A 16,758-nucleotide genomic window follows, 5' to 3' on the forward strand; every position below is an offset into this window, starting at 1 on the left:
AACGGGGAAGATCGAAGTCAATCCGCCCAGATAGGGAAAGAGCAGCTCTTTCAGGATCTCGCCTTCCCTTGAGGAGATACAGGGACACAGCAGCTGCTCTATGAAGGTCTATGGGAGAGGAGGCACGAGAGGAAGCATGTTGTCACAGAGAAGTCGGTTTTTCTCCGAGAAGCCATGCGGAATAGTGGAGATATGAACGCGCGAGGCTTCATATAGTCGATCGACTCGGATACAGCTGCTAGGACCGCTGTTTACACCGGGAGGGAAAAAAAAGAAAAAAAAAGAAAAACCCTTTCAAGTCAATGCATTTTGTGGCAGAGGAGCCGTCGCGGTGGAGTCGGCCAGTGCTGCTCTTTCCTGAAATATGACCAGAGGTGTTTGGACGTGTCGGCAGCAAGATGACGGCTTAAAAATCTGGTTTGCACCCCGAGAGGACGAAAAGCCATTATTCACCGATTCGGAAAGGGCCCAGAGATGGCGACTGTCCTTAGCCTCTCTATTGTTTATCACCGTATTGCTTTCTGATCATCTGTGGTTCTGCGCCGAGGCGAAATTGACAAGGACTCGAGACAAACGGCTCGACAATTTGGCCGTCATGGACACGGTGGAGCACACGAACCATATACTTTCACCCAGCCATCAGCCCATCGGAGAGCAGAGTCTTATTTTTATAGGCAATTCTACCAAACCTCCGTGGAGACTTGAAACTTGTCACCCTGACAGCCTCTCCAAAAACTGCTTGACTTTCGCCGAGGCGAAAGCCGCTTGCTCGGGCCTCTCCGAGTGGAACCTGAGCGATTTCTATCTTTCTTTTTGTAATTCTTACTCGCTTTTGGATTTGTTTTACGGGTTTACGAGTCCGGACAATTTGACCTGTAGCTTGGACATGGCTACGGGTGGTGATACATTTGGATGCAGCCGCTGCGTTCAGGCTTACCAAGGCTACGACCGACGAGCTCAGGAGAAATACCAAGAGTTTGAGCTTTTGGTTCAGAAATATGAAACGGATGTATATTCGGTGCGGACATGCATGGAAGAGTGCACGGTAGGATGCGTTTCCATTTTTGTTGGCTATGTTGTTGACAGAAGCAGCAGAAGGTCGTTATGTACAGTATGTACTGCTGTCATGATAAAGGAAGACATTTATTTCATATTAAGTGTTCATGTGCATATGCATATGCATAAACAGTACACGTGATCGTATACGGTCCACTGTTGTGTCACCTGCGCACGTGAACGCGACGCGTAGACGTGGGCATACGGTGCGCGCGCGCACTTGTGGATTTGTTTGGCATCTTAAATTAATAAGTTTGGTTTAGATGGAAGGGAGGTGATGGAAACATGCATAAATAGCCCTTTTAAGCAAACTGCTGTGCGGAATGAGTTTTACGAAACGTTATGCAAATCCACCATAGTGCTTCTGATATGAAAATATTGTGATTCCAGGTGTGTTGCTGCTCTCATAGTCGGTAATTACCTCAGTATGGACGAAGCATGTCCTTCCATTTGAAACAGTCTTAGATATATGATTCTGGGTGTCCTATCTGCAAAGAGATATAGGAGAGAACAATATAAATATCGTGCGTCCATGTGTGTGTGTGTGTGAGAGAGGGATGGCGTTGTGCTTTATGGAATTACAATAACGTTAATAGCGCAGCAGTGATTTTCCTGTGTAATCCCCGGAAGGCTATTCTATTCCATTCATTTTTTTCAGAGTTCTCCCCCCACCCCCACTTCAGACATGGCGCTGAATGACATTGCCTTTGCACATGCATGAAAAAAGACTGCTCTTCTTAGACAGTACCTTAATAGGGCATTGCCGAGCAGCTGCAGCAGCCACCGCAGAGAATAGCATATGAATTATGTCATTCCCAAACGATCAGCCGTAGTCAAGGTACAGTTTTGGAGCTCAAATTTCATGTGTTGTGATATAAGAAAACAAGGGCAAAATGTCCTGCCAAACTGGCTGCATGACACTTTGTAATGTACATTACACTGCGTTTCACTGAGTGTTCAGCAGACTGTTGCACCTCTCTGTTTTTCCCTCTCTCTATTGCTTCTGTTCCTCTACTTCTTTATTCATATAGTTTTGCAGGTTTACAGACAAGTGTTCAACGGTCCCTGTCCATGGTGCTGAAACGAGGTTATGGTACTCTTATTGTAGAACAAGACTACACATAATAACTCATGGCACTACAGAACAAAGACGGCACTCATTTCTGCCTAGAAACAGAAAGAATTATTTGATTAAAGCTATGTTTACTTCTAGGTGTTCTGCTTAATATTTCTAAATATCCTGTTCATGGCTGAGGATGACAGAACTAGTATTAATTTAGAATAAACTATACCTAAAAATGTGTTTGTTTTGAAATATAGTGATATATTCATGTTGCTTTTAGATTTTAGATATGGAGGTTTACATCTCACAACAGGCTTGTATGTGCTGTACAACTGTAGAGTATTTACGCTTCAGATGGCACACAAATCCAATGCATAATCCATATTAATCGTTAGATCGTTTAGTCTCTCCCCAACATTGCATTTCTATTTCAGAGTCTCCAAATTCCAAAATCCAAGCCTGTAGACAACCTAAGGCAGATAAATAGCAACTATCTAGAGGAAATAGATTTATAATCCTCCATCTGTCAAAATGTGTGTCTATGCATAAGTGAGAGAATGAAGAAAATAAAGTTGTTGTTTTTTATACCTTTTCTATAGGACCACCCTAAATTTCTAGAGTTACACAGGTAAACAGTCCACCTGGAAACAAAGTTGTGTTTAAAAAGTACCGGCCTGATACGATGAGCATTTTTGAGGAACAACTAATTTGCCCAAGTTTGCCATGTTTTGTTTGAGGCACTTAGTAGCAAGCTACATATGAATGAAAAGAACAAAACTGTATATTCTGCTTTGTTTATGTGAGTTATGTCTGTGAAATAATCATATCTATTACTTTTGGATGGACAGAAATTCTACACATTTTCCACAATTATTTTCTGTGCTTTCTAAACAAGCATTCACGGAGAGTTTTGCCTATTTTTATATAAAACTGCACATACACAGCACATGAAAAGAAATCAAACTCTGGTTGGTCACTTCACATATTGGTAAATCATTCTCTTTCAGAGGTAGTTCTGTGCTGGAATAAAAAGTCTACACAAGATTACTTCTTCCCTGGAGGACGTTAGAAGAGATGTGGAGAGATGCTTGTTTCTTCCCCGGCTTTTTGTCAGTTAGAATGATTGTGATTGAGTGATGTTGATTGCCAGCTACTGTTGCACTACTATTGGGCCCAGGTGTCCTCTTTTGAAGACAAAGAGTTTTTGAAGGGTCAGTCTAGGGTCAGTTCTAGAAGAGACTTCGATTTTTGTTCATTTCTGCATCCAAGAAAATATTTTCCTGTGATCTTTGTACATGCAACACATTTGTGTTTAACAAACATGCACTGAAAATCATGTTGTATATGTGCAAATTAAACACCATGCAAATATGTGTAATTTGTTCACTGTTAAAAGCCATAAGTAAGTAAGGCCTTTTAGAGCCACACTGTGGCTCTGTGGTGCAATCAAAACATTCCTCTGTTTGTTTGAGCAGCCAGTTAAGTGCAACACAGCAACATTGGTTTAACCAATGGAATTAATTTGGTGCAAAACTATGTTTAAGCAACTAATGGAAGACAGGGGGAGTATTCTGGTATCTGTTGGACAACAGTGATTATTTGGTGAAGCACAGATTACACATTTTAATCAGTGTGTTTGAGTAATTGGTGTACAGAAAATCACTGTAGTTGATACCTTGTTTTGTGTGTGTTTGAGTGCAGGTGGGTTAAGCATTATTTATGTGTTAAAGGGGTCACGACATACTCTTTTTTTGTATAATAGAATTATTTTCCCTTATGTCTACTTATAATTTTAGTAAAGTTTTATTTTAATAAAAATATTCATAATTAGGTAATATGATGCATTTCTACACTGCTTCTGGCCCTCTTTCTAAAACATTTGGTTTTGGCCTCAGAGTCTCTTTTGAATTTCAAACGGCCACTGTTATGATATGCTAACATCGTGCAGCCCCTCGAAACCTGTCATATACAATATATTTGAAACTTAATTGGAATAGAATGAACCAGCTCCACAACAACAAAAAAACGACATTTCAGGATTTACACTTAACGCACACACAACACGTAGGATCCGAATGTATCACAATGTTCAATCAAGCAGAGCAGAACCATAAACTATAAAAGTCAGGGTATAACAGTCATGACATATGAGACATTAATGAATGGAATTGTTTACTTATGGTTTTGTGGTCAGGTCCAGTAGTGTTTTTAACTGCCCTTTCTTTTAATATCAGTTCCTTTGCAAAGCATGAATCATACTGTGAATGGTTCAAAAGCAATTCACACTGTTATGAGCTGAAAAAACATATAATACAAACTGAAACGAGCTAAACACACATAATACAATCCACGGTGAAACATGACGGGCACACATAATCCAATGCACGGTGAAACATGAAGCACACACATATCATTCTGCACTGATACGATCAGGAACTTTGTTAAACTTCAGTCACTATGGATGATTTCACACTGGCAGTTAAGTTCAAAGCAGAGCATGGTTTGCATGAAAAATTGGTCATGTGAAAGCTGTCATGCAGACCGGGGTGCTCACAGTGGTACCGAACCCAAGACTACCTGTAGACTCGGACTCGGGTGCACTCTCGTTCAGGAAGTGAAGTAACCTGCGCATGCGTTTTTCATTCCTGAAAGTCCCAAAAAAGTAAAGACCACAATGACATACAAGTACAATCATCACTATGAACACTGTCTGTCTGTCTGTCTGTCTATCTATCTTATAAATACTATATATAAATACTATTATAGGTTATAAACATAGGGTATAATAGAAGATTTCATCTTGGACACGAGTGTGAGTAAGCGTGCAGTGTAAAAAAAGATGCAAATTAATTCCTTGCAATCAGCCTTCTCCTAAAAAAACGCCATTTGTGAGCAGCAGCAAGCCTCCTTCCCCATGACATCTGATGAGTTACGGCATGAAGCGCACATATACGCAGTTGTTGTTCACTCTGCTGTACATAATGGTACCAAAATAACAAAAAAACTAAAAGTATGATGAGTCGCGTTGTGTTCTCCATGCGTGTTTGTGATGCGTAAGATGAACGCAAATGGACCAGGGTTCGATAGAATCAAGTGAGTGTGAAACCAGACCAACGCTGCCTGGCGCACTGGGAACAATCGCACTCAGAATCGGACTGCATAATCGGACTGCATCAAATGTGACCAGTGTGAAAGCCCCCTATTTCATGATGTCAGGATGTTTCAACAGCTGGTCTTCACAGATGCAACATTTCTCATGTTCCATTGTCTGTATACTCTGTTAGAGATGCGGTTCTCACAGCCAGCAGCAGCAATGAAATGGATCAGATCAGAGGCATTTTTAAATGTTGAGCTTGTATTGCTCCAAGGGTACTTTCACACTTTTAAAAGACGCATTGTCAATGTACAACTCTGAGAAGGAGACCCCATTCTGTTTCATCAGCTGCTCTGGGTCTTGCTGTTTTGAGCACAAATATGTCCTGGATGCATTCTTGTGCCCATCTGCACTATTTTTAATTGTTGGTGTATATAAATATGCACTAGATGGATATATTTCAATGTTAAATGTGTTTCTGGTAGGGCTGGGCAATAAAACAATATCAATATTTATCGCAATAAAAAAAACTCCATGATATCGATATTTAGCCTGTGTTCTACATCTAGACATGCGTGTTGCTAAAAACACTAGCAGTTTGGCTTTCTTATCGTATGTTTCCACTGGTGAGTAGTGAGCGAATGTGAGCGAGCGCTTTCAATTCCTTCCTATGGAAGCTGAGGGTCAAGCTCGCAAGGTGGATTGTAAAATTGACAGCAGCTCAGGGCAAGCTGTTCCCTAGTGTTGGGAGTGGCTTTGTGCGGATTTCTTCCACGTCAGTGGAAATGCAGCCTCAGACTGTATGAAGTTGCTATTGCCCCCGCTACGCAGGTCACCGTGTTCCGGATCCCAGATTTATTCCATCTTGACTGCAAGACATCATGACGACGGTTACGCCCTCTCATCGTCTCTAGCGAGCAGCGCAACAAAACAACAGTGCCGGTTACATAATATCTGATCTTTTTGCACTGTGTACTTGAATATTTTTCTCTAGCACTGAAATACACTTTACTGATGACCTGTCCCTGTCCGCACCTGCTTCCTCTTTTCCCCACATGTGAGTAAACATGAGGTGTGTGTTTCCAGAGCGCCTTTAGACCATAATGTTTTTTCTTTCTAAATTTATATTAATTATTTATTTTATTAATCAGCATGTTCCAAGCCTTTAAAAATAAACAAAAAGATTTCTGTTCTAATTTTGTGAAATTATTTAGATTTCATCATCTCTGACAAGGATGAAATACAAAACAATTACTAGTTTGTAGCCTAGTCTTTCTCTCTTTAATGAAAATAGAAAAATGGTCCATTCAGACTTTTACATTTTCAGGAGATACCCCTGAACCCCCATTTACAGTATCATTCCTAAGTCACAAGGGCTTCTATGCCCCCATACTTGGATATCTGTATGTAAAGAAATATGAAAATAATTTTAAAATAATATATATATACCTTCATTATGATTCAAAATGAACAGATCATCTTATAACATTCATATCCAACTGCACTCAATTGATAAACTCTATAAAATATTGTAATATTTTCATAGAAGATCCCTCAGACACCACTGGATTGGCTGTGTCTGGGCCCTCAATGCAGTTTTGTAAAGACTATTTATATGTTTAGTATTTAGTTTTCTCTTCTTTTTTGGAAATTAAAAAAATAGCATTGTGCAAATGTGAGTGAATATCAATATCAAATGTTATGAAAAAGAATATTGTGATAATATTTTTTGCCATATCGCCCAGCCCTAGTTTCTGGCAATGTGTGCTTCAGTGCTGGATGAGACTGTATGTGTGCAACTAGTTCACCATGCCTTGGACTATGTATGTGCGTTTTGTTTCGGCTCATATCAGCATGGATGTGTGTAATGTGTAAACGATGAAATCTAGTTGTATAATGTTGTTGAGCTTGTTCATTCTCTTACGATTGAGTTTCAAATATGGCTGTGTTCAAGGGAATGCATGCTGTTAACCAATTAAATCAGTGGTCACCTACATTGAAGTTTAAAAGAGGGGCTTAAGCCAAAACCAAGCATTTCAGACAGAGGGCCAGAGACAGTGTGGAAAATTATCATATATTACAAAATTATGAACGTTTTGGTGCAGAAAAACGTTACTTACAGTATCAGGGAACCTCAGGGAAGATAATGAAACTATAAAAAAGCCATGACCCCTTTTAGATTTATAACTTAAAATCAACGTGGGATTCATGATGACGATTTAATCAGTTTGTCTATTGCATGTTTATGCGGAATACATTTTTAAATAGTCCAGATGTGCATAAGAAGGTGTCCTGTGTCCCCCTGAAATGCAGGAATATTAGGCCCACCTGTCATGTTCTCTCCTCTTTACCATTCTGACTGAGCGCCACTGGGCGGCCAAGGATGTGATTATGTAAATACAGGCATTGATGTCTTGCTGTAGAGGCAGTCATGTGGTGATGTATTCATCTGTGTGATGTCACAAAGGAGGGAAAATCAAAACAATCTGTTTTTGCAGCTTGGTTTAAATAAATGCTCTTTTTGTATCGAGGAAGAAGTTTTGAGTTCTGAAATGTACAGTGTTTTTATAGTACAATTAACTCTTACATGTCAAAAGATCAAGGGAAATTGTATTCCTCACGTTATGACCCCTTTAAGCAAATCTATGTTGTTAAAGAAGTGGCTGTTTTCCTAATAAAATAAAAAATGTGTATCTGGGGAGTTGACAGCCTATTAACGCAGTCTAAATTGCAAATCAGTTCTAAAATTCATTTGACCTTTGCTCATGCATTGGAATTTATTTGAATTGTAGAATATCAGTTTAATGACCCTTACACTTCTTGAAGTTAAATAAAATTTCAGGAAAACAATCGTATCTCTCTTTGCCCCCCCTTTTTAAAGCATATTTCCCTCTTCTTCTGACTGTCCATGTGTGTTTGCACTAATCCTCACCTTCAGTGGCCTGCTCATTGTTGCACACAAGTGGGGAGATAATGACATTTTTGCGAGAGGCTGCCCTCTTGACAGCACAACAGTGTGACTTTGTAAGGGTGCTTTATTCACTGCCTAAGCCATGGAGACTGCAGAGAGAGCAGATTCCAGCCCTGTGTCCTCTTCCCTAGGGCATTAAATATGTATGGGACTAAAGAGCCATGGGCCCGCCGGATCTCTGTTTGCAAGGAAAATTAATGAGACAGAAAGACAGCAATTTCCACCTTGCTACCCCTCATACACATTCGGAAACAGACACTTTTTCATATTTTTTGTGTGTACATCAATAGTGATTAACATATAGAGGGTGGGTTCACACCTTGTTGACATCCATCATATGTATATAAAGATATCTTAAAGATTAAGTGTGTAATTTCTGCACCACTAGTGTTACCAATTGGGATTGCAAAATGGCAAACGCATAGCCGTGATCCAAACTCTATAACAGGTAACTGTATAACTGTGCCGCCAGGTTTATGACCAAAGCCCATATACTTTCAATGTGCTGCACTGTGGATGTGACAAAAGTCTGCAAAAATTGTATCGCATCAACCTGAAAATCTGAACTCTGAACACATGACTTAATACACAAGGAATGTAAAAAAACTTTTCAAAACTTGCATCATTTTTTTTATATGTTTTACATACTCTGATTAACTCATTTAATGACCATCAATTCTACAGAAGTTATCAGGAGCGGTTCATTGATACCAATTGAAAGCAGTTATCATGAAATTAAATTTACATAAGAAGAATCACATTTACATCCAAATGATTATACATTCACACAGAACAGAACACAAACCTCAAATTGTAAAATATAAATTAAATATAAACAAATCTAACATAAACTTAATATAAATTGTCTTCATTGATTCTGTCAGATTTACTGAGTAGAAACTGACAGCCTGTGTGACAGTCATGTTTGGTAAAATTAGTTAATTAGACTTGAAGTGATAGTTCACCCAAAAATTAAAACTCTCTCTCATCATTTACTCACCCTCATGTCATCCGAGATGTGTATGTCTTTCTTTCTTCTGCTGAACACAAACAAAGATTTTAGAAGAACATCTCAGCTCTGTAGGTCCATACAATTCAAGTGAATTGTGATCAGAACTTTGTAGCTCCAAAAATAACATAAATGCAGCATAAAAGTAATCCATAATACTCCAGTAGTTAAACAGAACAATATTTAAGTTATTTTTAACTCAAAATCTCCACTTTCACTTTCATATGTGAAAGTGGAACTAAATAGGCACCACATTTGATTTTCAGATGTAAAAGTGAAAGTGGAGATTTATAGTAAAAAAGGACTTACATTTTTATCTGTTTTTCACCGACACCTATTATATTGCTTTTGAAGTTAAGAATTCAACCAATGGAGTCATATGGTTTACTTTCATGCTGCCTTAATGTGATTTTTGGAGCTACAAAGTTTTAATCATCATTCACTTGCAGTGTATATACTTACTGAGCTGAAATATGTTTCTAAAAATCTTTGTTGTGTTGAGTAAATGATGAGAGAATTTTCATTTTTGGGTGAATTATCCCTTTAAGCTATCAGATACATTGCGCATAGGTCTATATTGTAAAAAAAATATATAAATATAATAATTCCAGCGGACAGACATTGGCTACTCATCAGTAAAGTCTGTATCATTCTGCATCTGTGGGGAGTGAGCTGCCGACAGGCTCACATAGACTGACAGCATAACAGAGCTGTGATCCTGGACAATAAAATAAACTACATTAAGTTTTTCCTGTGATAACGCCCATACATAAAAAAAGTTACTATTTGAAACGTAACAGTCATTAAGACTATTTTGCATGAGGAGGACTATCACATTTACATTCAAAAGGCATAATTAACATACTATAGAACAGAACTCAAACCACAATTTGCAGATTAAAATCTACAAAATGTGCATCAAATATTCTTACGCATGCTTGAGGTGGATAAATGTTTTATCCAATAAGAAAAATGCACACAAACTGTGATGGAAGCACTTTTACCAAATAAACTCCTATTATTTTTATAGTAATACAAGATGTGCATCAAAAAAGTCTTGTGACTAAGTAATTCATTCATAACTGGACTAACCAGCGGACCAAAGTCATTGCATCTGAATTGTTGCTCTGGTCTGTGTAGAGTTTGCAGATAAAATAAGTTGATCACAAACTGTGTAGAAGAGCAGGTTAATTGTATCTTATAGATCTGCACAGCAAAAGGAGGAATGTACACTAGCGTTCCCAGAACTGTGTGACACGATGTTGTTTTGCAATATTCACATTTTTCGTAACTTTGATGGAAACATATGACTGCATGTTGAACTTACAAATACCCAAAAGACATCTTTAAAATACTTTGTTTTGGGCTGCTTTATTAACGCCTATTTTGCAAACAGATGTGTTGATAATTAGGTTTTGAGTGCATTTCAAAGATGCAGGAAGCCCCAAGTAGTCAACTAACTGTGCTGTGTCCGACAGGTCTTTGAAACCTGGTTGCTCAAATGCATCTCCTGCGACCACTTGTGTTTGGATTTCGAGGGGAATTTTCATGAGGACATACAGCAATCACTAAGCCAGTGTGTTACTGCATGATAATAATCCGTAATAAAGTGCGCAAAGAAAGCATGATGAAAACAAGCATGCTGTTTCTCCTAATGTTGAGACGTTGAACTTCCTTTAATGCAGTGCTCCTTGCACAAAATCTACTGTAATTAACACAAATGTTTCTGTCAAAACAGTATAATGTACCTGGAGAGATGATGTTGCTTGGACATTCAGGCTTTGCGCTAGTGACACAAGTATGCATATAATAAAAGACAAATGCTTTTCCAGGACAGGGGCACTGAAAGGGCCAATCAGAAGGGCCTCGTTTCAAAGGTATTCGCTCCACCTCTGTATGCGGCGAAAAAACCAGCACTTTATGGGCAGAGATCAGGAATCTGCTTCTCAAGGATGCGAGCCCGTCTCTCCAGCCGAGATGAAAAAGGGTTTCTACAGCCTTTACTTCATTTTAACCAAGAAAGGCAGTGGGTTGCGTCCAATCTTGGACATACTAGTTCTCAACCGGCCTTTGCACAAACTCCTGTTTAAAATGCTCACGCAGAGACAGATTCTAACCTGCGTTCAACAGCTAGATTGGTTCACAGCGGTAGACCTGAAGGACGCGTACTTCCACTTCTTCATCTTGCCTCGACACCGACCCTTCCTATGGTTCGCATTCGATGGACAGACATAAAAGTACAAGGTCCTCCCCCTCTGCCTGTCCCTGTCCTCTCGCGTCTTCACCAAGGTCACAGAGGCAGCCCTTGCCCCGCTACGGGAAGTGGGCATCCGCATACTCAATTAACTCAACAACTGGCTCATTCTAGCTCACTCTCTTTTCCACATGAAAAATAGGATCGGGAAAGATCGCCTTCCCCGACACATTTAATAGCGTTAAGATCCCTTCACACCCTATGCGAGAGACATAGAGAGAGAAAAGGCCGCAGCTGCTGGGCTTGCTCCCATGTTGGTCATGTAGCACCTGTTCCCCTCTCTGGGGTGCTAGGAACCTAAGGTCTATATATGACACCTTTTCTGGGGTGTTGGGGAGGTTTTTGTGTGGCTGATACAGTTGCTTCTAGCATGCAGCAACCTGCTTGCACGTAATCAGCAATTCACGTAACACGGGCTAGTGCATGGCGCTTTTGAATGGGACACCTTGTGACACTTCATTCGAAACAACGTCGAGTGAGTGACAGAAGGGGAACGTCACGGTTACTGTTGTAAACTCCATTCCCTGAGGTAGGGAAGGAGACATTGTGTCCCTTCTGCCACAGCACTAGACCTACCACTGTAAATGGCCGTACCTTATTCTCGGCTCCTCAGTGCAAAAACCTAATTGACAGACACATGCCTGCTTCCATTTATACCCGTATGTCTGCGAGCTGGACATGAAAATTCTGTCTGCCAATTTCTCATTGGCCTTTTCTCAAGTTCAGAGGTACGGTAGGCTCCCAAAGAAGACTCCTTGTGTCACTTTATTCGACACAACGTCTCGTCCCCGGGAACAGAGGTTACAACAGTAACCGTGATGTTTTTTTTTATATAATTTCAAAGGTGTTTTTCCATGCACCGCCATTTCCTCCCCACTCTGATGGTCATAAATGTGGCTGGGATGAGGAAAAATGTCTCGTGACTAAAACCATTCAATACTTGCCCATATAAACACTTACAATTATGCATATATTGCCATATTTTACATCCACCCTTACACTAACCCAGGGGTTTTCAAACTATTTGATGCCATAGGATCTATATAAAAAAAAAACCTTCCTAAAATTTAAAGGTAATTATTGAGCAAGCTAAAGTGGACACTGTTTAGGGAGGCACTATAGTTGTCAATATAAAAAATAATTGCATTTAACCTCATAATTAGTCTTTAGAAGTAGAATGAAGCATTAATATCATATTTTGTTGTATTGCAAACTCTTGCGGCCCCCTGGGCTTACCCAAATTCAAAACCTCTGCACCAAACCATTTACCCACACTTTAAAAATGTTTTGTCACGTAACTTAAAAAATTTATTTAGTTAACTGGTTTTGTCTAAGTAAAATGTATTACATTAGGATACACCAGTGAAAGTCCTTTTTAAGGATTAGATCATATAGAAATAGCTAAAAAAAATGTAAAATGTAAATAGTAGGGGAAGGAACTGGCAAGTGTGTGTTTACTCTCCTCAAGTAGAGAATAATCTTGCCACAGGGTTTGTCCAGCTGCATCCAGGCACTAAAACCAACCACATGGTCATAAACCCAGTAACCAGACCTTTCATTTAGCCCAGCCACTGCCAGAGCAGCAGGTAACTCCTTAATCCTTTCCAACTTCACCCATCTTCAAAATGTTGAAATCAATGCTTCCTACTCAAGTCTTCTTTAACCTTTCCTGGAAGGGCAGATGGTGAAAGCAGGGCTGGCAGAGGAGCGCTTCTTTGACTCTGAAGCTCATATGCCACTCCGTGTCCCTGGAGTTGACTTATCGTCCTCAGCCCTGGGGCCTTTTTGACACAGCACAGAGGTTCAGCGGAAAGCCAGAGGACAAAATCAAGGATCACGATCCTATTCTACTGCCACGGCATGGGCCAGCGATGCGCTTGCAGCCTCTAGGGCATTAATGTGATCATTGTTTTCCCCTGCCTGGGACACTTGTAAAATCATAAGCAATTACTCTCAGCTTTGTGCACACTTTGGTGTATTTACTGATGTGTTGTGGATTGCCATTCAGAGACAAGTCAGTTATGAAATGAAAGATAAATCAAGTTGGAAGTGTCTTTCCCCATTACGATGAATAGTCATAAAGTGTCACATGACCGCAAGGCATTGACACAAGGATGTGTACAAAATGGCATGCTGCTATAAAGAAATGCAAGACATTAAGAGATCAGAGAGACCATGTGCAGTGTTTGTTTACAAATTGCTTTCAAAAAGTAATTTGTAACACAGTAATGTTTCTAAGATAATTTAGAGTCTGATTCACTGTAATAACCCATGGTTCAGTGAGCGAGTGAGTCATCCACGCCTATCTTGTGAGGAATTGAGTTGACTGATTTCAAATGATTCAGTAAAAAGAACAAAACCAATTGTATGTTCATTTGTGAGTTAAGGCAGCAAGGACAAAGCAAAAGAAAGTTAAGCTGATTGTTTAATGCCAGTATATTATTGTGTTCTGAATTTTTTTCTGAAGCTAAAAACTCATCTCAAATATATAACTTAAATTATTTTTCATCATTTTGTTACATTGTATATACAGCAGTGGTGCAGCACTGTTGCTGTTGATGTGCAGGAAACATTGCATGTGCATGTTTTTTTTATTATTAATTTTTTAATTATCTCAAATGTATGAAATTTTATAGGCTTGATATGACATAACAGTGTTATATAACACATAAATAAGCATGCATATTGTACATAAATCATATCTCACTTATAAACACACACTTCTCCACATACACAAACATTAAAGAAAACAAGCAGTAATTGTGTATCTCTGGAGTGCTGTTTCCTGCAGGTCCAGACCTGGCCCTTTCTTCCGGTCTAATTCAGTTTGTGGCCTCCTGATTCTCTCTGCTGTAGTTAGACCCCTCCTCCAGCACACTCATTTCTCTCTCTCTCCCACTCTTTAAGGGGTTCCATCTCTTATCCACTGCTGAAGCCAATGTCTTATGTTATATCAAAGTCTTCTGCTCTATCAAAGAAGTGGTGATTTTAGCTCTGTTTCACAACTTAGTGAGCTGCTGAACCATCATGGTACATTACAATTGATTTGAAACACCCTGCAACTCATCTCAGCACACAAATGGCAATCCACATGGTAGACGCAACAATTGATTTCAATACAATTTTTATAGCATATTGCTAACTAACAACACAATATTTGTTTTGGACAAAGTGAGCTACCATATCTAAGATTAATAAAGATCATGTCGGCAGCGTGCCTATACTGCCTTTAAATTCTTCATCTTTAGGCAGCTAGGTTTTGGAATAGAAGATTTGTCTTAGATATTCACTCTCTAAAATACACATTTAAAAATCTTTCTTTCCCTATACGTATCTCCTGTCCTACATCTCACCCTCTCATTCACAGACCTGTATGTTGGATTCACACTGTATCTTTCTAACGTGCTGTCCACACAGGCCCAGACAGACTCTCTGAGGTCCCACAGGACTGCCTCTGTAACATGGCAGTTAAGACAAGCCTTTCCTTCTTCTATCTCCCAATGTCTCTTTTCCTCTCCGGAGTGGAGAATGGCTACATACTCTGCCAGCCACTTTTTGACTGAAAACTAATCCTTTCTGCAGGCTACATTCTGAAGGAGAACATGTACAACCACTGCAATCTGCTCAAATCTCTAGAAATCTGCTCCCTTAAATACAATACTGTACAATTAGTTAAGGTTGTGAATTACATCTGTACCATTATTAAAAAGCAGTGCAGTGTCATAAGGGTAATGTTGCTGTAGAACAGAAGATATTATCACATGTTTGAATGGCACAAATTGAAGTAGTTACAAATGCAATATGCAGATATACTGTAAGCCTTTTTGTGGATGAATTTCATGAAACATGTCAGGCACATGGCTAGGCAATACAGTATACTTCACACTAAAAGAACTTATGAATAAACTATGTTCCTAAAAGAAAAGAAGCCTATTTTTAAGGAACATTAAGAAGTTTTACATTAACATTATTTTCATGACAGGTAGGCATATTTCCTCCCAAATCTCATTATCATTACTGTGATGTAAAAATCTAATAATATATAATTTAAATTGTGTAGTATCTATAATTAGGGCTGGGTAAAAATATAAATTTTCAGATAATTATGTCCCTCAGAGTTTAGGACCCAGTAAAATAAATGGGACCTTCAGACCAAAACCCCAAAAACACAAAGATCATAAATCCAATGCTTGATTTATTGGAAAAAATTAGGGATGTACCGATACCTATAATGGTATCGGAATCAGGTCCGATACTTCACTCATGGACTGGTACTCGTACTAGTAAAAATGCTCTGATACCAGAAACCGATACCATCTGACGTACGAATGTCATTGAGTAAACAACACAGATTAAAATCACGTCATGTCCTAGTGAGATTATTTAAAAGCAAAAGTTGTGATTTAATGAGATACATATATGGTTTGCACATGCAACATTTTAAATGTGAGTACTTGTGAATGTGTGCAGCCGGTGATGTGCAGATATAAAGACACAAACTGCTCATACCTTAAAGAGATCCTTGGCACATACACATATTTATTTATATAAATATTAGCCTTTTGCGGTTTAATAATCACTTTATGTAGTGACTGTCTGTTCCGGATTGGGCATCTGCCATCAATACGTCAGAGCACCTTGGCCGAACAACACAGAAACACTTCAAAATAAAAGCTCAGCCAAAATAAAAGCACAATTTCAATAAAAAAATTACTACAGAAATATATAACTTATGTATAGATATGTAATATTCACTGTTATACTACTCCTACTACTAACTACTACTTCTACTAATAAATAAATAGTAACTGTATTATATTTAAGCAATATCTCACATCTGCGATGCTCTTTTATGCAGCACTTTATTTGACAAATTTGTGTATTGAGGATTGTGCTACGAAGTTCTGTATAAAAGCACTTCATTTGATAAAAAATAATACGATTTCATGTTGAATATTAGTTGGGTAACACTTTATTTTAACGTGTTCTTGTTACACATATTACATGTATTTACTGTAGTAATTACAAGCAACTATCCCTAACCCTATAGTAAGTACTTGTTGTTAATTAGTAATAATCAATAATTACTTGTGTAATTACGCTGTAACAAGGACACATTAAAATAAAGTGTAACCATTTAGGGATATACTTTCATTTGATTAAAGTTTGAATTAATTTATTTAAACACAATTTTTATGATAACATTTAAATAAACTGCTGATATTGAGTTCAGAAAAAAACAGGTATTGGACTTTGTATCGGCGAGTACAAACAAAAAGTATTATTACTCATACTTGTTCTCAAAAAAAAT

The 16,758-nt window shown here is 38.6% G+C and overlaps 1 protein-coding gene across 1 annotated transcript in view; it reads left to right on the plus strand.

The window, feature by feature from the left end:
* Positions 1–364: 364 nt before the first annotated feature.
* LOC127654872 (NALCN channel auxiliary factor 1-like) overlaps positions 365–16,758 on the plus strand; it is a 261,314-nt gene continuing 244,920 nt past the window's right edge. Inside the window, exon 1 of the mRNA XM_052142400.1 lies at positions 365–1,045. Within this exon, the coding sequence (XP_051998360.1) occupies positions 365–1,045 (681 nt within the window). The remainder of the gene's footprint in view (positions 1,046–16,758) is intronic.

The sequence above is a fragment of the Xyrauchen texanus genome, chromosome 14, assembly GCF_025860055.1.
Source record: "Xyrauchen texanus isolate HMW12.3.18 chromosome 14, RBS_HiC_50CHRs, whole genome shotgun sequence".
Classification (NCBI taxonomy): domain Eukaryota; kingdom Metazoa; phylum Chordata; class Actinopteri; order Cypriniformes; family Catostomidae; genus Xyrauchen; species Xyrauchen texanus.